Consider the following 22,286-nt stretch of genomic DNA (forward strand, 5'->3'; position numbering starts at 1 on the left):
AATACAACAATTCACAAATATACAGACCACATAGATGTGATAACTTTTCCTCAAAAGTAATTCTCTAATTTGTATATCTACTAAGACACATTAACTTTGGCGAGTTGATATCATAAATTAAATCAACACTGAAAAATGTGTAACGGTGATATGGTTCTTTGGAGATACAGTTACTGTACTTTATAATATTCTTTCTAATGTATTTCAAAAACGCTACAAAATTCTTGAATCAGTATTTTAAATACACAAGATCAAATCTGATTTCTTCTTTTTTTGTTTTTTCCCCAGATAAGGAAACTAGCATTTACAAGTTATGGGATTAATCCAAGGTCATGGGCCAGGTAGGAGAATTTAAAATCAAACTGCAAAACCAGACTTAGTTCATTACTTTTTTCTCTACCACTGTGGACCTTTCATATTTTATGCTTTTGTGCCTTTAACAATTTGCCTCCATATCTCCATGTTCAATGAATTTTGATTATAATTTGATAGACATCCAAGCAACTGCATGTGAAAATTGATTCATAAGAACTACAGAAAAAAACCTTATATATTAAAACATTGATGGGGACATATAAAGATGAATACCATTCAAATTCTTTTTCTATGAGATGAGCATGCATATTTAAATATCTAACCTGGGCAATTCAGCATGAGACTATCATGACATTAATACAGATTTTAAAATATCAGTGGTTGAATATAAGGTAGAGTAGTATGAAATGTTAATCACATCTCTAAGAAGGAACTCTAAAAATAAATTAGAAAAGTGTCAATCTCAAGAGCCCATTAAATCCAGCAAGTAGAAGGGACAGTCTGAAAAAATGAGACAAAAATGGTATTTAGAGCTATTTCCAAAATACTTCAATTTGATACTCCTAAACTTAGGAGAAACATCATTTCTGGTTTCCCTAAAGTGAAGTGATCTTTGACCTTCAAATTAAAAACACAGAAAGAAGCTCCTCCTATCTGCCTTGGGGTGGGGAGGGGGGCCTGGAAGAAAGATGTTGTAAAACAAATTTCTAAAGCAGTAAGGACCTTACCTGTTTCCATTTTCCCATCCTGTGCTGCAGGCCCATCTGGAATCACACTTTTCACCTGCAGAAACTCATCAGGCTCATCTCCACCAATGATGGTGAATCCAAAACCCATGTTGCTCTTTTTTAGGGTGGTGCTGAGGAATGTTCCCTTCAATTGGGATGCATCCCGGGTGAAGAGTGGTTTTTCTACATTGGTCAATATAAGTTAAAAAAGAAAAAGCATATTTAAGGCAAGTTCTTACACAGGGGAAAGCCAGCTCCTGAGCAGCCATCCCAGGGGTAAGTGTGGGTGTCTCCTGTAGTAAAAGCAAGCAGGTGGTGATTGCAGGAGCTGAATTTTTAGTACTTCCTGCAAACACAGAGCAGTCCCAAGCATCCAGGAAAGGTGAAAAGCTGTGTGGTTTGTAGATTTTCGGTCAAGTCAGTGTTTGCATTCACCAAATTAGCCCTTCTTGGGCTTTTTAAAAAGGGCCAAATCAATAGGCCATCAAAGGCTATAGATAAAGAGGAGCCCAAATCATCCAGACACATCTGGATACTTTCGTCCTGTTCTAAAGGAATCCAAGCAGGAGGTATGCGTGAGTGGCTGGTCCTGCACAAAACTCTGAAGGGATAAAACTGGAAAATGAGGATGGACTGTTTTATTTTTTAAAAGAATAAGACCCATGGAATGCTACCATCTATTCAAATATCTAAACTATTTAGAAGGATCACCTGGATGTGGGACTGAGTTAACTTTTGCTTATATTGTGAGATGCTATAAAGATAACCAGATAAAGTTCTACTGACCTCAAAGTGTTCTCTAAGATGTGAGGAACAGGCAAGCCAACATTTCTATATATCATTATGAATGTAAAGGTAACACATTTTGTAACAATATGTTGATACATTCGAATCATATACCTAAATAATCTGACCATAATTTGGAATCACTCATTTAGGTCTGACCACTAGTTTGTTACATAATATGCTTTTCCAGCTATGATCTGTAATAAACATATTCCTAACCATATTAAATGCTTTAAAAATAATAGTCATGCTAGGAAATAGAACTAATATTTGCTTTAAATGCTATCTCAGTCAAGTGTGTATATATATATATATATACACACACACACGAAGTATATACATGTGCATACACGAATACATTCAGTTATTACATTTTCGGTGATATGATTTGATGTTTGTAACAGCCAAACCGTACATAGGAACTTAGCTAAGTATTTTGGTGCTTTTGCTGCTGTTACATCTTGGGTGATATGTAATAGATACAATGAGTCATCGTACGAGAATTTTACTTCATGTATTTATACATCACATAGATCTGCACTAAAAAAATTAAATATAATCATTCTCTCTTTTATATTTAAGTTTATTTTACATTTTTTCCTTTAAAATGCAAATGAAAAATGCATATGGCCTTGCCATCTACGTTTCCTTTATGAATGTAACATTTATAGTCGGAGAGAAGTTACCGTGAGACCTTTACATTCATGGCATTTGTGCTGAAGGGGTGTGGTATTCGTGCTTTCATTTAGGAGTATGAGCCCACAAGACGTGAGAAGTTTGTGCAGCAACTCATCCCACTACGAGGCTCCAAGTTGTGGGCAAGGGCAGCAAGCAGCCCTGGACAGACAGACGGACGTACCGAAGGGCCAGGGCCTCCCGGCGCGGTCCCGCGGATAGTAAGACAAGTCATTCACACTGCGCGACCTCTCAGGGACCGCGCGGGGGCGGGTGGAGGTGGGCTTAGGTAATGTCGACCAGGAACCGTCTACTGTCACAAAGGAAAACAAGCCTTATTCTTGTGCGTGGTCTTTTGAGGACAAACCTAGGAGTCTCTATGAATCTGCACTTTACAGTAAGTACTACCGTCAAAACCCACGAATCTCCACCTGGCACCTTGTTGCACATTCCTATGAGGTACCACCGGAGGCTTTAACTTAATCCACGGAGCAGAGCAAACATCCAGCTAAAGCTAAGAGAGGGGTTTGGGGAAAGCAGATTGATCATTTGAAATAGTCCCAGCTAAAGGCATATTTGGAAGAGCAGGCAGTTTGGTAGATCATTTTCCCCTTTGGAACGTGGCGGGTGGACATGGTACTCACCTCGGAAAGCCGGGGCCTGCAGGGGCTTTGTTCCAAGTTCTGTGTGGGGCATGTTATGCTGCTGTAGCTTCCTTTTTGCTTCCAGGACGGGGTTTTCAAACTGTGTTCTTCTATTTATGTGGCTGAAGAATAAAATTTCAAATTAGGATAACAGTGGGGCAAAGTCATTTAAGAGAACATATGTAGAGCTCTACAAGAGAGCGGGTGATTAAGGGACACCTTACGTGATCCGTCAAATGCCCCACCAGGCATGAGGTCAGGCCTCTGCTGGGGCTGGCCTGCGTACAGCGCACATTTCGGTATCAGGAGCAGAGTTCTCAATGCCTCGATCATATGTTATTATATTTAAATTATGCATGACTCTGCCAAAAGAACTAGAATGTGCACTTGCTTTCTAGTCTCCTGTGTTAGTTTGAGATGAGTTTGATGCATCAAAATAAATGGTCAGCAAATGAAATTTATACCAAATGGTGTTGCCAAGAGTATCATCTAAGCTTTGCAAAGTCCCCATATCTAACAAGATAAGTTAAATCCACTGGTGACTAGCAACCGGCACCCACACTTTTTAGAGTCAGGCCGACTTGGATTGAAGGGCTGGGATAGAGAAGGAAAGACTCCCAAGGATATTTGCAGAAGTCGTAGAATACCTGTAGGGGGGTTGGTGCTCACGTCAGTCAAAAGGAGGGTATTCACATTTGACATAAGGAGATGATAAGCTCACAGATAGCAGACCCCAAGTGGCTTGAAACAGCTGTGGATCAGCTAACCTGAGGGCTGATGGCATAAGGATCCCTTACAGTCTCCTTACAGTCTAAAGAATTCTTGTATGAAATTCAGAATTCCTTGTCCGTGGAGAGGGTAAGAACCAACAACGCTGCCTAGTGGCAGGGACACATAGCTCTTTCTCTAGGATATAAATGCCCCCGTGGGAGGGCTGGCATATACACTGGTTTTTGTTCTTTGTACAGATAGAATTGGATTATGGTAGGAAAGCCGAAAAAGCAAAGAGGAGTTAGAAGAATTCTGAGTACTTAACTCTGTGCTAAGTACTGCAGATATATTTTCTCAATGTAGTTAAGCAATAGTCTTCAACTGGAAACATTGCTATTTTAAAGGCAATGAGCCTGACACACAGGAGGTCTAAATCTCACGCCCAGTAAGTGGCAAGGCTGGGATCTGACCATGTCTATTTCTAAAATGCAATTCTTATCTACACACCTTCTCTTTTCAATGTATGAGTTATCACTGGCAAGTGCACACTTTTTTTTTTTAAGATTTTCTCTGAGAGAGAAAGGGAGATTGAGAGAGAACCAGCAGGAAGGGGAGGGGCAGAGGGGGAGGAACAAGCAGAGTCCCTGCTGAGCTGGGAGCCTGATGCAGGGCTTGATTCCAGGACCCTGAGATCATGACCTGAGCAGATGGCAGACACTCAACCGACTGAGCCACCCAGGGGCCCCATTTGCACACATATTTAATGTGCATGCACACACACACACACAGAATCCTCTCATTATGTCTTCTAAAAGTATGTGATCAGAAAGAAAAGGAGGTAAAAGAAGCAAAGTCTCAACAACCCATTTTCTATTATTATAAATCAGATAATTCCTAGCGAGACAGAAAAGCAGTCTTCGGAAACATGATAAGATGACTGCAGTATCTAATTACTTCCTCGCAGCAGGCAGGGCAGGGTAGCTGCCTGCCACACAGGCTCCGGAGTCCATTGGCCCTGGATTCAAAATCTAGCTCTACCCCTTGATTAGCTGTGTGATTAAACCTTCATCTGTCATATGGACATACTGTTGCCTTCCTCCTGGGGAGGTTGTGAGGGTTCGAGGAAGAAGTGAATGCTGCTTTAGTAACTAGTAGGAGCCACCTGCCCCCACCATCACCGCGTTCTCATCACCATCACTGTCAGCGTTTTGAGTCCAGAAGAGAGGCTTTATGGGCTGGGGGGGATTGAAGAGCATGAGGCCCTTTCTCTAACATTGCTTCTGGTGCTATTTAGGAAGAGGGTGCTTTACCACAACCTCCCTTGGTACTGGAAGTCACCAGGTCGGAGTTCAAAGTAAATCTGTCTTACGTAAAATTACTTCCCATTGGAAGTAAATACTACTGAAATGCCCTTGTGCACCAATGAGTCACCGTGATCTGTGGCATGTAGTGAATGATGGCATGTGATCTTTCAAAGCTTCTTTGCCCGGGAGACTCTGACAGCCCCACTGGATTTCAGAAGGATCAGAGTTTGAGGCCTCTCTTGCCTTTTCTCCATTTTCGTGTAACCCTCTTATTAAAATCCTTTGAAATCTTCCTATTACCTAAAGAAATATTATTCCTGGCTTTGCCCTTCCTTATCTCTGTAGCTTCCCCTTCGGCTGCAAGACCCCACACCCCTTTTGCACATACTTGGAGCTACTCTGGTTGACAACACCGTGTCAATCCCCTTATCCTTCCATGTGAATTTCAGGGTGGCAATATGGTAGCGCTTGAAGCAAGACAACTGGGTGTGAGGTGGTATCTTGGACAAATCACTCAGCTCCAGAAGCATCAATATTGTCGTGTGGAACATGAGGACATTATTATCTGCTTATTGGGATAGCTGTGAAGATCAGAGAAATAATGTGTGCAAAGCACAGATCCATAGAGAGGACCCCACAATTGGAAGGTATAGTTATTGTTTATTCTTCAAGGTCTAGCTATTCTTTATTACTATTATTAACAAGGGCTGCTGTCAGGGTCATTATGGTGATGCTTTTCCCATCTGCACTAGGACTCCTTCCCTACCTCCCCTAGCAACACGGCCAGCCTGTGTTACACTCTTTCCCTTGGCTCTCATAAAACCTTGAACAGACTTCTCTTTTCACAGTTTATTTATTTATTTATTTTCTTATAACCGGTCTCATTATTAGGAGGATTTGCAGCACTTTTAAGGAACAAAAACAACAGAAAGTAAACAAAATCAGGGTGACATTAGTTGAATCTAGGTAGAAGATCAATAGACAAAATTGATCATAGAGGCTCTTACTCCTTTACTAACATTATGTTATAAATTAGCTTTGAGCTTTCAAGCTGCTAATTCAATGGGAGAGAGAAACTGGTTATATTCTTCAGAGTATTTAAGTTAAACCCCCAAGACATTCAGAGGACATAGTATTCCTGTTACTGAGTCTTATATTTTTTTTCCCCAAGTCTTGGATAGAGAGCTTTCCCTGATGTAGTTAGCATACAATATCCTAAATGATAATTTCATAATAATGAATTTCACAAGCTATCATAACCTTATCGCATTGTCTTTTAGAAACTTTCATGTTTATTTCCTTCTATAGATTATGCACATCTGTATACAGGTTCTATGTGTTCATCTTTGTATGCTACGCATTGGACACAATGCAAGATGGTATTTTTGTTTGTTAAATAGCTAAATGATGAGTGTGTGTTTTAAGACTTGTTTACTAATATATGTTAGTGATTTTGAGCAACCAAGAAACAGCTTTGAAGTGTACTGAAGGATCTGCTCTCTTCATTTCCTGTCCTATTTCTGTTCTGCTAGGTCACTGTTCATCACACAAGTAACTTTATCCTCAGAAAATACATTACAAGAACATTCTGGAATACATTTCTATATACAGTTGGGTTCCTCCAACTGCCATCTGCATGTAATTATTTCCTTAGAAAAGTCAACGTATTGCCACCTGTTTGATGGACACTATTTTGAAAATACTCCATTCATCATCAAAGTGAGTTTCTAGAGTTGACAGGGAATGAAAATACCAATGAACTAGTTGGCATGCCTTGTATCCCACAGATAGTGGAAGCTGGGTGTGGCTTTAGTATCCTAAACTAATTGCTACAGAACATTCACATCGTCACAAATGAAGACATTCATTTAAAATGTAAAATGCTCCCAAGCTTAAAAAGGCCTATCACAAAGAAATATGATTGTAGCTGAATAAGAAAGCCTTGTCTTCCTTGTGCTTCCAAATGAATAGTTTCAAGTCCTTTTAGCAAGGATTTGGGGGTCTTACAAAGTGTACAAAGCATGTGAATGACAAATGCCATCATCCTGCTCATTGTTTAGGCTCTGTGAGATAATTGCTAGCTATTTCATCTAGCTTGCATATAAAACAGAACCTGGGGTGCTACCAAGAGTTCTTACCCTTTAATCATATCTAGTCTATTGTCATATTTTACTAATCTTCAGGTGGCATGAGCTAAGGGGATAAAAGTGATATTCTGCAGTGGGTATATCCTAACAACCCCATTTTTCCTTCACAAAAAGGAAGGACTATCGACGTGAGATGCCTCCATGTTGGAATGGCAAAGGGATTAGGATGTTTAAAGATAGGATTCCACTGCCTTCTCTCTTTGCTCTCCTGTTCACTCACTTGCAGCTTAACTCCCTCCTTTCACTATGGAATGGAAACTTAAAATAAGTTCCTATGTGGCAGTGCTTTGTAGTTCTGAATGAACCCAAGGAGCCTAAAAACAAGCAAACCAACAAAAGCAAAAACAGAAAAGACTCAGGCCCACCCTAAATCAACAGAGCCATAATCTCAGAATGAGGTAGAGGCATTGGCATTACAAAACCTTCCCAGGCAACACCACTGTGCCTCGAGGGTTGCAATCTCCCCCTGAGTTAGAAACTGAGAAGGTGCGAAAAGGAGTTTCTTGCCTGGTAAGATTTATGTGGAAGTCTCTTTCTGTATGTGGCCTTGGGGAGTACGAGGAAGTGCTATTTTGGCTCCAGAAGAGAGGACTTCTGATATCAGAAGTTTCATAACATGCACAGAGGGGGAAAAAAAAAATATTTGCAGCTGATCGGATGATATGCTCCCAAAAGGAGTCCCAGGTCAGTGTCCTGTTTGACTGCCACCTCTTTCACCAAGGGAATGGAGGAAACAGGAGTAAAGTTGTACATCCTAAGCCCATCAGTATGCACAGGACAGGTCTGCTGGTCATCAAGGCCATCATCTGACCCCCACTACCAGTACTTCCTCCGTATCTCAGCCTCTTCCCGCCCCACCTTGCTTCTTCTGGGTTTTTGGAGAGGGGAACTTTTAGTACATAGTCACAAATGACATCTTCTGTATCCATTGGCTACTCTCCCACCATCTCGACTTCAGTTGACAGTTTAGAAATGATCGTTGATTCAACGTGAGAGAGAAGAGAGCAGCTTTCAAGTGGAGACTGTACCACAAGTGAAATAATTGCAAGGTGGTCAAGGTGGCTACACTAATTACTCTAAGGCATCAGGTGGCCGGTGCTCAAGAAGTATTCATTGAATAAGTACATGGATGGGAGGCAGGCAGCCATGAAAGGTGATAGATCTCACTGGTTTCCAGTTTAACTCTCCCATAAAATACATCTTGTGACAGAACTTTATGTGAGGCTTAGGGCCAGCTTATATGATATAACCAATCTGGGTGAAGACTTGTGAAATCCTTCAAAATAGAGTCTTCCAAGACATTCTTGTGATAGGTGAAAATGTCAGCCCACTATGGTGATGGAAGATTTGGATCTGAGAAGGTGATAACTAGCAGCTGCTCTCTTGTGTTATGCTAGAAATGTACTCATATGGAAAAGCACTATGTTAGGGACAAAATGAGGGAGCCTGGGGAGGCATCCACTCACCGCTGGGTGTGGGAAAACTGGCTTGCGATTTGGGGTTGTGGCTCAGTATATTATTCCTTCTATGTAAGCTTCTTTGGAGGCTTCCCAAAATCTATTTTACTTAGAGCATTTTTTTTTTTTAAACAGAATAATTCCCGTATGGAATCAGAGTGTGAATTTCCTGGTTGCTTGGAATTCCCTAGGTTTTCTGTGACCCTAGTCCTGATTCTCACACTTCTGGGTGGTCAGGAAAGTCTGCATATCACCTCCTCACATCTGAACTCCTAGACTGCAGCTGCATTGGCAAACACATACATTGCACCCACCCCATGTATACTTTATTCATTTTAAAACAAGCCTTGAGAAGACTCCATAAAATTTTCTCGACTATCGAGGTTTTAGTAGTAAAAACTACTTCATGCTTTGGAAACCAAGAGAGGATAATAACCCTATGGGGATCTCCTGGGGCCAACCTTCTTCCCCGAAGGCAGGGCAGTGTATCAAGAGCTTGGTCACTATAGGCATGTTGCTGGGATTCCCATCTAAGCTCCACCACATCCTACATATGGGACCTTGAGGACATCAATTACCCTTTTTGTGCTTCAGAATTTTTCATCTGTAAAGTTGGGATTCAAGTAATACCTGCCTCATAGAGTTGTGCATATTAAATGAATTTAAATGAATAAATCACTTCAGACCAGTACCTGGATGTAAGTAGTCAATAAATGCTATCATGATTCATCAAATATTTGTCTCTCAAATACTCTTTGCTCGACACTATGGAAGAGGGTACAGGGAGGGGCAAAGATCAATCAAACATGAAGTCTAGTAGGGAAGATAAAACAGGAACAAAAAGAATTATAAAATAGGGCTTACATAATACAAAGTATGTCTTACAGTGCTTTGAAAAGCTAAAATTTAAAAGTACTAGTCTAAAGACAAATGTTTTAAGTATACTTTATTTTAAAATATGAGCTTTGGATAAATGGAAGAATTGAATCTATTTTACTTGGAGCATTTTTTTTTTTAAACAGAATAATTGAATCCTACCTCTTGAAAGATTTCTTCCCAATTCTAACACTTAAGTGATAATTTTCTTTGTATAAATGTCCATTCATCATCCCCTACTGTACCTGAGGGTAATGTGAGTTTGCTTTATGAATGTGGCTGGGAAGATTGAGTTATTCACATATTACTTGCTCCTGCTCTTCCTGGACAAAAGGGTGTACTCATATGGAAAAGCACTATGTTAGGGACACTGGGGACATAGTGTCGAGGTAGGAGGTGGACCATGCCAACCGAGGAGAGTATCCATATATTGGCACTGCAACTCTCACAGCTAAGGAGTCTGACCTCCAGTCCCCATGAGACTGACCTTCCCAAATGTGGATATATTTTCAGATAAGTGAACTCTCTGGCCCCTTCTCCAGAAGTAGTGCTAAGTTACTTAGTTAAGATACTGGCCTGTCATATGTATTTTACATATAAGGGGTATGTATCACTTAGCCATTACTATTTACCAATTACACGGACAACTTGGTATTTTACTCCTGGCAGAAATAGCAATGTGCACTGCCAATCATGTCATGAAGCCCCCAGGACATACAAGATACATAGACTCATTTTCAAAAATTTCAGAGCTACTGGGCATGCACTGAAAAGTGTCTTCTATTGATGAATTACTAAATTCTACTTCTGAAACTAATAAAAAAATAAAATAAAAAATGTTTTCTACCCATCCCTTCTCATTCTCATAAAATATCTTTCTTAAATGTTATTGCCGGGTGCAATATTATTATCATCAAAGGTATTTCTAAACTTTGGCTTCTTTCAATTGAGCATAAGTAGTGAGTTACAAACTAGAGGTAAGATAAAGCTTATCTAGAGGGAAACTAAAAGACTACGAATATCCAGGATCTTTCTGTATTAAGAGACAAGACTAATACATCCTCTTCCACTGATATCTGCCGATACAGATTGAATGGCTTTGTCCTTCAGGTCTCATATAGAAGGTCATTAATTTATCAGTGTGCCAGGCACTGGGGACACAAACATGAATAGGATACAACCCCCTCAGCAATGGGGCACATTATTCCACTGGGGAGACAAACAGGTCAGGTGACCAACCACCCCGTTTCCTAGGACTAAGGGATTTCCTAGGGCATGAGACTTTCAGGTTTTTTTTTTTTAACTCTTTTTTAAATTTAAATTTAAAAACATATAGTACATCATTAGTTTCAGATGTAGAGTTCAGTTATTCATCAATTGCATATAACACCCAGTGCTCATCATGTGATGTGATGAGACTTTCAGTTTGAAAATCAAGACAGTGCTGGGTAAATTGGGACAAGAAGGAAAGACAACTTAGTCTGATGGTTCAGGGAAAGCCTCACCAAGAAAACAACACTGAAGCAGATTCTAGAATGCATTTTGCCAGATGGAGAAGAGGGCATTTTAGGAAGAGAGTAGTAGATACAAAGGTGTTTGGGAATATTCAATTCTGCTTAGCTAGCGTATAAGGCGAGTGAAAACACACATGCGCATGATTGCCCATAGCTGGTGTGGGAGCAGGGGGACAAGCAAGAGGATGAAAACTATGAGTCATGGTGTGGGGTGTGGTTTTGTCAGAAAATCTCCCTACTTCCATTATATGACTTAGTCTAGTGGACAGCTATAGCTCTCAAAGTCTCCGTCATGAACTTGGGGGGCATATTATGAGCATTACCATATCAACCAGATAGGAAAGTTGTGGTGCTCCCTAGAATTCTCAATCATTTCAGCATCATTTACCAGCCACCTCCAATACACTAGGTATTGTTCTTACCTGGGGCTCTGAGGATTAGTAAGAGATGCTCCAGGACTATGAAGAATCACATCATCCTGGGAACTAGACATTACTGTGTGCTGGGAGGTGTGAGCATAATCTGACCTGTAATATGCTCTCTGTTGAACTGGGTTCTCATTGATTAATAAATTACTATAAGCTGTTAAAATGTGAAGTCACACTATAGTCTAAGCCTGCTGAACTCCATACACCACTCATATAGAATGACAGACATACACAGCCTCGAATACAAGAATACTTTAGAGCCTGACTCGAAGGAGTGTCAGAGAATTAGCAAAGACACTCAGAATAGTGAGGAATCATGCAGACAACATCACCAATGTCTGCAATTATCCAGAAAGGAGGAAGCCAGGGAAGGAGTGCTAATAAAGAGGGATGGATAAGACTAGGGCAGGACTGTGGCCGATTCTCTCAGTCAACAGGACACGACGATAATTCCAATTCCATATAATGCCAAAACTCCCAAAGTTTTCAGGTTCAATAACCGTAGTAAGAAAAAGATAAAAAAGTATTATACTTGAGTATTGGGTCTTTATTACTGGCCGGATCCTTTTACATGCTAGAAAGTAATGCAGGAGGAATTAGAAAACCTGACAATGTTAAAAAAAAAAAAACTTTTATTTTGATACTTGGAAAACACTTTTATTGTGATACTGTGGGGCCTGAGTTTGGGCAGGAGGCTTTCATTCTGAGAACTGAAGGACCCTGGGAAGAAAGACATGGGGAAAAAAAAGTAGTGGGAATAGAGGATTAAGGTCCAGCAGAACCAAGAGCAAAGAAAGGTGGAAATGGGTTCCTTTAATGTTTTTTTTAAAGGTTTTATTTATTTATTTGAGAAAGAGAGAGAGAGAGAGAGCACAAGCAGGGGGAGCTGCAGGCAGAGGGAGAAGCAGGCTCCCCACTAAGCAAGGAGCCTGATGCGGGACTCGATCCCAGGACCCCGGGATCATGACCTGAGCCGAAGGCAGACGCTTAACTGATGGAGCCAACCACATGCCCCTCCTTCACTGTTGTTTTCAATAGATTGCTTTTTGGGGAACAAGTATCGTTGCAGAGTTTTACATAATTAGCACTCTATGTCTAAAGTTATGCCATCATCAGAAGAGCAAAACTTCATAAAGATTAGATGACAGTGTCATGTCGCCTTAATGGGGTATGTATTTTCACATAATGTGTCGGTGCCTTTTCATGATACACATGCAAGGCTGGCAAATTTAGGGCCCCACATTGGGCTGAGTCTATATTTTTCATTCTGAATCTCTAAGTAAAAAAAATGAAAGGTGTGATATTGAATATTTCAGAAGAACATTCCATTTTGCACACTTTTGAAGTTACTTTGGTCTTGTTCTGATTTAAATTATTTAATAGATGCCAGAGTTTGGTGAAAAAACAATTGTTCGGAGGATGAATGTCAGCCTTGTGAAGAAAGGAGAAAATAAAGGGAGAATGGTGAATGGTAGAGGGAGACTGGAACTAATATTCATTGAGCAAATACTATATGCCAAACCTTCAGCTAAACAGGTTCCATACTTTTAATTCAGCAGCTCCTCAAAGAGGGTAAATGATTTTCTGCAGATCTCACAGTGAGGGGCAGATGCATGATTCACACCCAGCTCTGTGTGCCAAATCCAACAACACTGATTTATGTGGTTCTGACACAAATATACTCTTACTTTTCAAGTGACATAACTTATGTATATGCAGGCATGGGCTGTGTTCAGTAATCTTTAATATACTTTGGCCAGGTGATTCTGAATTTCTTTTTACCAGGATTTCACCGTGAAGTTGGTAACTTTCACAGGATTGTAAATTACCTGCTGATTTTCTGAAGGCAAACATTTTGAAAATACAACACATTACTTTGATTATTACATGATTTTGTTTTTTTTTTTTTAAAGAACCCAAAGACTATGTAATAGAAATATGGGCTTCTGTGTGTATGTGTGTGTGCATGTATGTATTGCATACTGTGAAAAATGAAATGGTAATGAGAACATGGGTGAGGAACCAGGAGCCCTGGCTTTGCATAATGTAGTTTTCAAGCCAGAAGAGTCTCCTTCAAGGATTGCCTTTTCAATTCCTTTAAGGTTAATCCTAACTCAATTTTCTTGAACTGTGTCCTTAAAACTCTGGAAGTTGAACATGGGCCATGTCTCTGGCAATTATGATATTGATAATAAGATGATTCTGCACTAATATTTATGAATAGGTTAAAGTTGTATGTGAGTAAGAATGAGGTCGTCAATAACACAAATATTCATGTCTTGTCTCAGATTCTGAAAAGGGCATGTTAGGTCCTGCTGAGGTCCAGTGATACAATAAGAAATGAAAATGAGACACTTACTCAGCAAGAAATTCCTTATATGCTAACACGGTGGACCGCGGAGCACTGGTGAACTCTCCCCTTGACCCGCACATAACAGGTACCTCTAAGCTGTGGACTCATGAGGAATAACAGAGGCGAGGGGAGCCACCTGCCCTCTCTGCTGTCCTCAATCTCCCATGGACCTCTTGGGTTTCACTAACATGAAAGCCACTGACAATGAGTCTGAGTCGTCATTCTCTCCTACTTTTGAGACCAAATCAGTATTCGGGGCTTAAGCTACATTTGAAGATTAGGTTGACCACTCACTCACTACCTTTGTGAAATTCCCCTAATATGTCCGAACTGCAACTGCCCATCTGGAAATATCCTACTCACCTCAAAGGACTGTTTTGAAGAGCACACAGATAAAATATATGAAAGTGTTTAAAGATGAAACATGATGTGAATTTAAGTTGATTTTAGTATTATTGTTATAGTCCGAGTACAAGAATTAAGTATAGCTTCAATGTGGATAACATAAAGTCTCTAAATTCCTGTCCTGGGCTCTACCTCTATTCTACCACCTACTTGCTTGATGGCTTGCCCATAAAACAGGAATAACAGCATCTAACATAAAGTGTTGTGCTGCTGATGATGATTAAATGAGTTATGTAAGATGCCAACTACCTACCAAGTGCTTAGTAGATGGTAGCTATTAATAGCATTTTTCTGGGCTGACTAATAGTTACTAAGTATTTATACGCTGTCAATGCCACAAACTCAATTACTAAGTAACATTACAGAAAAAAGGACAATCATTCCTATCATTTTATCTATCCGAAAATATATTCACATTTTTTTTTTGCACCCAATTAAAATGGAAGAAAGTGAAGTAAGAACAGGATGAGGAGACTGTGTCGGCCTCTGTACATGAGTGTTGTGCTCAGTGGAAATTTGAACTAATGTTTTAACGTTATGACAAACTTAACCATGGTTCTTAATAAGCTGTCAGAAACTACACACCTAATGGTGAGTTTCTTCCAGACTAAATTAGTGCAAAACCAATTTTATTGGTTTATCACAGCAAACTGACTTTCTTTTGCCTGTAGTAGATCCAGTTAACCTTCTAAGCCACAGAACAATTTTTTTTCCTTGACAATTTTAAAGTTCATCTTACTTAGCTAGATTGAATTTGAACGTGAAATTTGATGATAAAACTTTTTGTAATCCATCTGTTTTTGTTAGACAATTAGCTGAGTCTACTGTAATACAATTTCATCTAGTTAAATATGAAGTCGCCTGTTAAATGCTACTAATAAATAATGTTTAACAATGTCACTTCATATCATAAAAAAGGAGACAACAATATTCCCTTTGAATGCATTCAGCCTTGATAATGGTGAAAAATACAGTGCTTACCCTGACTTTTTGTTTATAAGCTTATCTTTATCCTTCTGCCCTTTTAACGACAATCATAATATCATCTCAGGCCTGTAGGTATCAAGTACATTTATTTATTTATTTTTTCATAGCTTTGTAAGGAGATTCTATTATAATCATCCACCCTTTTAGGAGGCCTTCTTTCCATAACACTCATGTGATGGGGTTGTTAAAACCATTAAAGTAAAATTTTTAAAATGGTATTATATATGTTATTGTCTAGCCAAATAAGTGGAAATTGAAAGAAAATGCTTTCAAATTTTAAGTATGCTTTGATCAGCAGTTATAATGAGAAAATAATGAGGCTCATACAGGAAAATGGCCAAAGTTATCCTTGTTATCACAGGTGCAGTGGATATTCCTTGAACTAGAAAAGACCTTAGCAATCACCTAATCCAAACCACTCATTTGACAGATAAAAGCCAGGGAGGTTAAGTGTAATTTTGTACTCGCCTGTGAATTCAAAATCATGGATGCAAAAAGGACAACTATTACTAACATGGTCTGTGACACAACATGAATTTTGAAAAACATTATCTGCATATTGAAAAAGATGAGATTAAAGTTCTCGTGTGGGGGTGGAAGGCATTACATTTTACCCACTTCCAGGGTGACCATCCTCCATGTTATTCAATAACAGGCTGCCCGAAGAATGACATCAATTGGCCACTTCCTCGGTTTGACTAAGCTCCCTCATCCCTCTGCCAGTGTTAGCATCTCTCTGTGCTGAATGCGATTCCAGGTATGTATCTATTAAAGATCTAAAAGACCTAATGCCAGCCAAGTCCTTCAATTCCAGAAAGAATTCTTTTCTAACACCAAAGGGAAAAAATGGTGGTGTTGTTTTACTATGCTAGTTTTCAACATGCTGTGATCCTGAGGGATTTTTAGGATAATTTTGACTCTATGCAATTTTCACTTTATGTGCTAACTTTGGAACTTAGTCTCAGTCTAAGATATGACTCCAAAGTATGCGATGATACAGATTGGTAGCATGAAACAGCAATCCACAGTTCACCCACAAGAAGCCTAGCATGTTTAAGCCAGAGAGAGAATAACTAAGCTACATCAGCTAACTGTTGCACACATTCTAGAATAAAAACAATGATCTCTTCGTGTGTTATATAACATTGCCTTGGCAGGAGGCAAGCACGATTGTGCAGCTACACTGGACTGGAGTCCCCTCCCTCAGCAGGAGGGATGGCTCTTCCCACAGGGCTCTGGGTCTTCTCAGTGCAGGAATAATACTCTCCACATAGCTCACATCCAGCTCAAAATGTTGTCTGCGACTCCCTTGAGCAGCAGTCCCCCCAAAGCAGACTGTCTTCCTTGACTTCATAAAGCTACTTTTAAGTTCTCACGGTCCTATAAAAATGGGGGAGAAGGAGGAAACACACAGCATGGTGTGCTTTCCTCCAGAGCACATAGCATGGTGTTTCCAGTTCTGATCATTCCTGCCCTCTCTCCCTGGGATAGTGTCCCTCACATTGCTGTCCCTTCACCAAGTTCCCCTGCTTTGTGCCAGTGGGCTACGTGCCTGTGCTTAACCTCTGCAGAAGCACCTAAACAACAGCCCAATTTAATTTGCTAGAGTCATAAAAAATACCTAAAAACAAACAACTCCTCCCAAAGTGTTTATGAATATATTCACAAATACATCCTCAAAGAAAAGTTGGTGCTGGAGTAATAATTCCCCCGTCTTTTATTACTGACTTCAAGACAAAGAAAATAATCCATTAGAACTGTAAAAATTATCTTTTTTTTTTTTTTAACATTTATATGTAACTGATGCCAAGGGTGAATAATTCCTTGTTATTTGTAAAACCCCACCTGCAATTAAACCAACTTAAACTTCTGGATGCTCAAAGCATTCTTTATTCAGAACCCGAAGATTTGTTAAATAAAGTGGTTTATGAGATCAAACAGTTGCTAATAAGAGTGTTTTTAATTACAGAGTCAAGTTTTCTTTCCTTCATTTGAAAAGACATTCAGGGGAGGAGAAGGTAACTAGAATATAGAACACATCTGGATCAGATGAGAATGAACCAGCAGTGGTGAAGGGCCTCATAGCATGAAAAATTAATCTCAGGTAAGGAGTGGATGAGGGCTGTGCACTCAAGTCTTGACTGGCTGATCGTGCTAAGAAGATTGGACTTGGGACTTCATTTTGATTGAACTGATCATAGTTTATTTTAGAATATTTGAAGGACCCTGGCATAAAGAGTAAAAGAACCATAAACCTTTCTACCGATCTGTGGTTGAACCATAGTGTTAGGAAAGTAAATTAATAGCCTGTTGACATTTATATAATATCAGTAAGTGGTCCAGAGGAGGGAAGTAGGAATTAGCAGTTACAATCTATCAGAAATGTTAATGTAATGTAAAGAGCATATGCATGGTGCTAGGGTGTCCCTCACTTACCATGCTAGATTGCTCGTTTCTTCCAGGCTGAAAAGAGTGATGCCACAGAGGATGAAGCTGGTCTGGCTCAGAGTGAAGGAGGTAAAAATGGAAGGCTGCTGCCTTAGCACAAAAGAGCTGCCTATAGTTCAGAAGAGACCAGGTACCCCATATTTATTTTGATATGCTTATTCCTTTTGTTTGTAAAGTGAACTGATTTATGCTTGCTTAACTAATATGAGAAAATATTTTGTAAAGTATAGACATTTTATATTAATGTAAAAACATAGCTACTCTACTGAACGGTCTCTCTTAGCTCTACGGGACATCAGACTTCATCAAGCTTCAAACTTACTAGCCATTTGTCCTTGGAGAACTCAGTGAAGTCCTCAGAGGATTGGTTCCCTCATTTGTAAATGTTGTGACTGTCATTTGGGATAACGGATGTGAAAACACATTAAAAGTTAAAATAGTGCCTTATACATTACTATTTCTACTATTACTTTCACCAATCCCTGGTTATATAAGATGACATGTACTATAGATAATTATGACAAAAGTAACGTCCTTGCGGATTACTCTGAAACCTCAACCCTTCTGAAAGCCACAGAGACATGATACTCCGCAGTCCTTGCTTTGTCATTTCAATGGGCTGATGGAATTATCACTAATTCTAAAGAAACAGCATTCTTTATTCCACATGGCATGCTCTCACCATGAGATTAAATTACATATATTAAATTACATATTTCTTACAGATCAAATAATTTCCCTTAGAGTTGTTCACTTTGGGGGATATATTGTAATCACGAAGTAATGCCACAAGTCGGAGCCTTATCCATGTTATTGGGATACAGAAGATAAAAATAACTAACATTTATTGCGCACTTACTACATTCCTGTTCATTGCCAAACAGCAGCTGTGGGATGAGACGGTCCAGGTTCAAATTCTGGCTCTATTACTTAGTACTTGTAAAACTATCTGTACCTCAATTTCTTTATAAAATGGGGATAACAATACAAACTTTACAGGGTTTTTGTGTGTGTGTGTGTGTGTGTGTGTGTGTGTGTGTGTGTGTGAGTATTAAATGAGCTAGTATATGTAAAGCACTTAGAATACCACTTGGCATGTGGTTAAGTGCAAAATAAAAGGTCTTCCTCTCCTCCCTTCTCTCTCCTTCTCCTCCTGTTTGTCCTCCTTCTCCATAACCTGTCTACTGGAGATCTCACAACTGGGAAGCTGCAGGGTTGCCATCCTGTGACACTTTGCAGCCCATACTCTTTGCTACTAAATGACAATAATTGATGAGACCTCATGGTATTTACAAGATTTAGAGCTCACCTTAGTATAGAACACTACTGAGCAACTTCACCAACACCACCACTCCAGTTTAGCATCTTCTATGACATAAATTTGTAAGTTGGGGCAAGGATATCTCTTTGTCAAACAGCTGTCTAAAAAGCATCAAGAAAAGCTTGCCAGTGTCTGCAGATTGATGGGAAAAGCTGAAAGTTTGAAAAATTAACTTTTGCTCTCAGAAAAACAATTCTCTAAGAACAAACAGGGTTTTTTAAAGGGTATTCTTTTCTGTTTATTTCTAATTGGAGATGTTTTACGTTCATGCTGACTTGTAAAAAATTCTAAAGTTAGGAAGTTTTTCTGGGAAAATTTAGAAAACTAGTCAAAGCCACGAAGAAGAGAAACATCCTTAGGATAAGATACTGAGCTGAAATCCTCTCTAGCTACTTTCGTCAACATCATGACGAATACTCATCATTAGCCATGAAATGAATGTGATTTTCCTTTTACATTTAATGTTACATTGAAGATATTGTGCGGTATCTTTCAGACTTTCTGGAATTGTACACAAGTAACATTTTAGAGTAGCAGATGTGTGACATCACATGAAAAACTTGTAAAACCTTTCCATGAAAATCACATCTGTCAGTCCCCACTATCGCTCTAACTGTAGTTATATGGTTTGCTTCTCCCTCTGTGCCAGAGGAGGTAGCTTTGCATGAAAGCTGCTCCAGGAAATTGTGTCTTCTGGACTAGCTACTTAAGCAAATTGTGTAACTGCCATTGAAACCAAAACGTACCCAGCAGACATAATTTCACAAAAGAGGAGAAAAAAACCACATTGGTACAAAAGTCACAGCTGTTCAACTCTACATTTTGCACTTTTTTCATTGAATTTTTTTTTTCTTTTCTTTATGAACAGTGACAGTTACATTTCTAGTTAGCAACTTCAGGACTTCTTAGTACATTGCTAAGTGCTGTACTCTCATGGATTTGGTGTCTGTCAGGAAAAATTGGGCTGACTTCTTTCTGCTGCTCCACGGAGTACAGACTTGCTCCATCTGCCCTGTCTGCGGATGCAGATGTTAAGTGGGGCCCATTGTTCTCTACAGCCCCTGCTGCTCCACCCAGTGCCAACATCCCTGTGTTAAGGTCCCCCCAGTATGAGCGCCTCTTCTTTCAGGCCCTGCAAGTCTCACTACCAGTGGCCATCTTGTCTAGAGCCCCTCCCGAGCCACTGGTAATGGAGTGAAAGGCTCAGAATGCTTGGGTCAGAAGAGTCTCCCCGGCTGTGTGCAGCATGACCTCCCCTTGTTGGACATCTTTCTGTGACCGCAAAACTACTAGAGGTGGGCCAGAGAGCAGACGTTCTCTAGGGACCCCTCATTCTTCTGAGTGATGAGTCACAGAGGCTTGTTTACAATATTACCGATTTTGAATGCTCATTACCGGATGATGATTTTGAGCAAGAGTTTGGAGTCTAAGCTCTCCAGTCAGAGTGCCCACATCTAAATTACAGCCATTCCTCTCAATAATGTGTGAAACTGGGTAAGCTACCTAACTTCTTCAGCCAGCATCTCCCTATCTGCACACTTAAGACAATCTACGTCATTATCGCTATAGTGAGGATTACAAATGTGGTAAAGACTGTCCAGCGCTTAACCCAGTTCATGGCACATACTAAGCAGTCACTCAATAAATGGTAACTATTTTGGTGATACAGTAACGATGATGGTGCTGATGATTTTTCTGACTTTTGAATACATTAAACCTATCATCTTAAAACTGAATTTGCAGAGGACAGAATTATGGCATAGAAAGGAAAAGTCGGTACTGCTGGTCAAAAACGACTCAATCCGGGCTTTTCAGTTTCAAGTTGTATAAACACTTTCCTGCTGTTGACTGCTGGAACTCCTATCTGCTTGTCTGGGGCTGACAAGGAGAAAGAGGGCATATGCAACTATGTCCGAGGCATGGGCTCGTTTCAACCTGACATGACCTGCTGAACACAGAGGGACCACAGTCCAACTTCTGCTCCCAAGTAGGCTAGTGTATTTGAAGAGAGCAGCTGACTGCCAAGTTAGACTTCTGGTGTCCCAGCACAGACTTTTTTTGCCACGAGGTGGGAGGGTGGAATGTCTGTCATATTCTGTAACTGCACCTCTAATTGTGTAAGTGAGTGTGTAACTAAACACCAAAAATGCTAGCTCTACAGAAAACCCATTGACTGTTATTACGAATAGGATTAGTGAATCAACATTTTCTTGGCTACGGATTTACAATGAAGACCACCTTGCTTTCTCACATTAACTGAATTTTAATATGACAAATTTATATGATTCCAAGATATTGGTATCAATGTTATCACTACAATTAACTGAAGTGTCTTAATCTAGGCATATTATATCTTATACTTATGATGTCTATAATGAAAACTTGATATAGAAACTTACCTTAAACTAGACAGTTATTGTTTTTCTGTATAATTAACTGTAAGAACTTGGTGGCCTTTTTCTAACAAAAATACTCTGTGCACTGAAAGTGACAAATAACCACTATGCTCACATATGTATTCATATAGTTTCCACCAACAAGACTACTATTTAGAACCAATACATACCTTGTGAAAATAATAGTGTAATGGAGATGCAACTCATTTTCTTTTGAACAGTTAAAACAAACCACATAAATAGATATTTTCAGGTAAAATGGAAAAGTTGTCTTTGTTGTGATGGAAGAGATCCCTGATTTCAAGTAATGTTTACATTATATAGAATAAATTGAGGTATTTTGTTTTGATGAATTTTTTCCAAAGGATGTTTCTGAGCAATACTGGAATATAATTCTACTTAAAATTATCTTTAGGTTTGAATTATCTGTCTCTATTTTCTAGTCAGTCTGAGACACCCACACATCTAATTATTGGTGTTAGTATATGTTATGGAATCGTGTAACGGGGAAAAAACCATGACAAGTAGTAGAACTGGATGCAATCTGAAGAAAGTTAAATCTGATTCACTAAGACCCGTGTCTATGACGTCACAATCACTTGAAATCTAAAGTTATTAAATGTGTTAGACTGATTTAATGATATAAGACATGACTGGCGAACTTATGAACAATTTCTGACTCTGACAGTGAATGCATGAGAATTGAAGTAGAGAAATGCAGACAGAAATATAATTTAAGCAAAAACAAATAAAAAAGACAATCATTTGAAGTATAAAAATAATGAGGACAA

At 39.4% G+C, this 22,286-nt stretch overlaps 1 protein-coding gene across 1 annotated transcript in view; it reads right to left on the reverse strand.

Annotated features, from left to right (window-relative positions):
* MAGI2 (membrane associated guanylate kinase, WW and PDZ domain containing 2) overlaps positions 1–22,286 on the reverse strand; it is a 1,284,239-nt gene that overhangs the window by 236,652 nt on the left and 1,025,301 nt on the right. Inside the window, exons 8-9 of the mRNA XM_035020443.1 lie at positions 3,149–3,270; positions 1,044–1,226 (exon numbers count right to left, since the gene is read on the reverse strand). Of these exons, the coding sequence (XP_034876334.1) occupies positions 1,044–1,226; positions 3,149–3,270 (305 nt within the window). The remainder of the gene's footprint in view (positions 1–1,043; positions 1,227–3,148; positions 3,271–22,286) is intronic.

The sequence above is a fragment of the Mirounga leonina genome, unplaced genomic scaffold, assembly GCF_011800145.1.
Source record: "Mirounga leonina isolate KUSES-001 unplaced genomic scaffold, KU_Mleo_1.0 Mir_174, whole genome shotgun sequence".
Classification (NCBI taxonomy): domain Eukaryota; kingdom Metazoa; phylum Chordata; class Mammalia; order Carnivora; family Phocidae; genus Mirounga; species Mirounga leonina.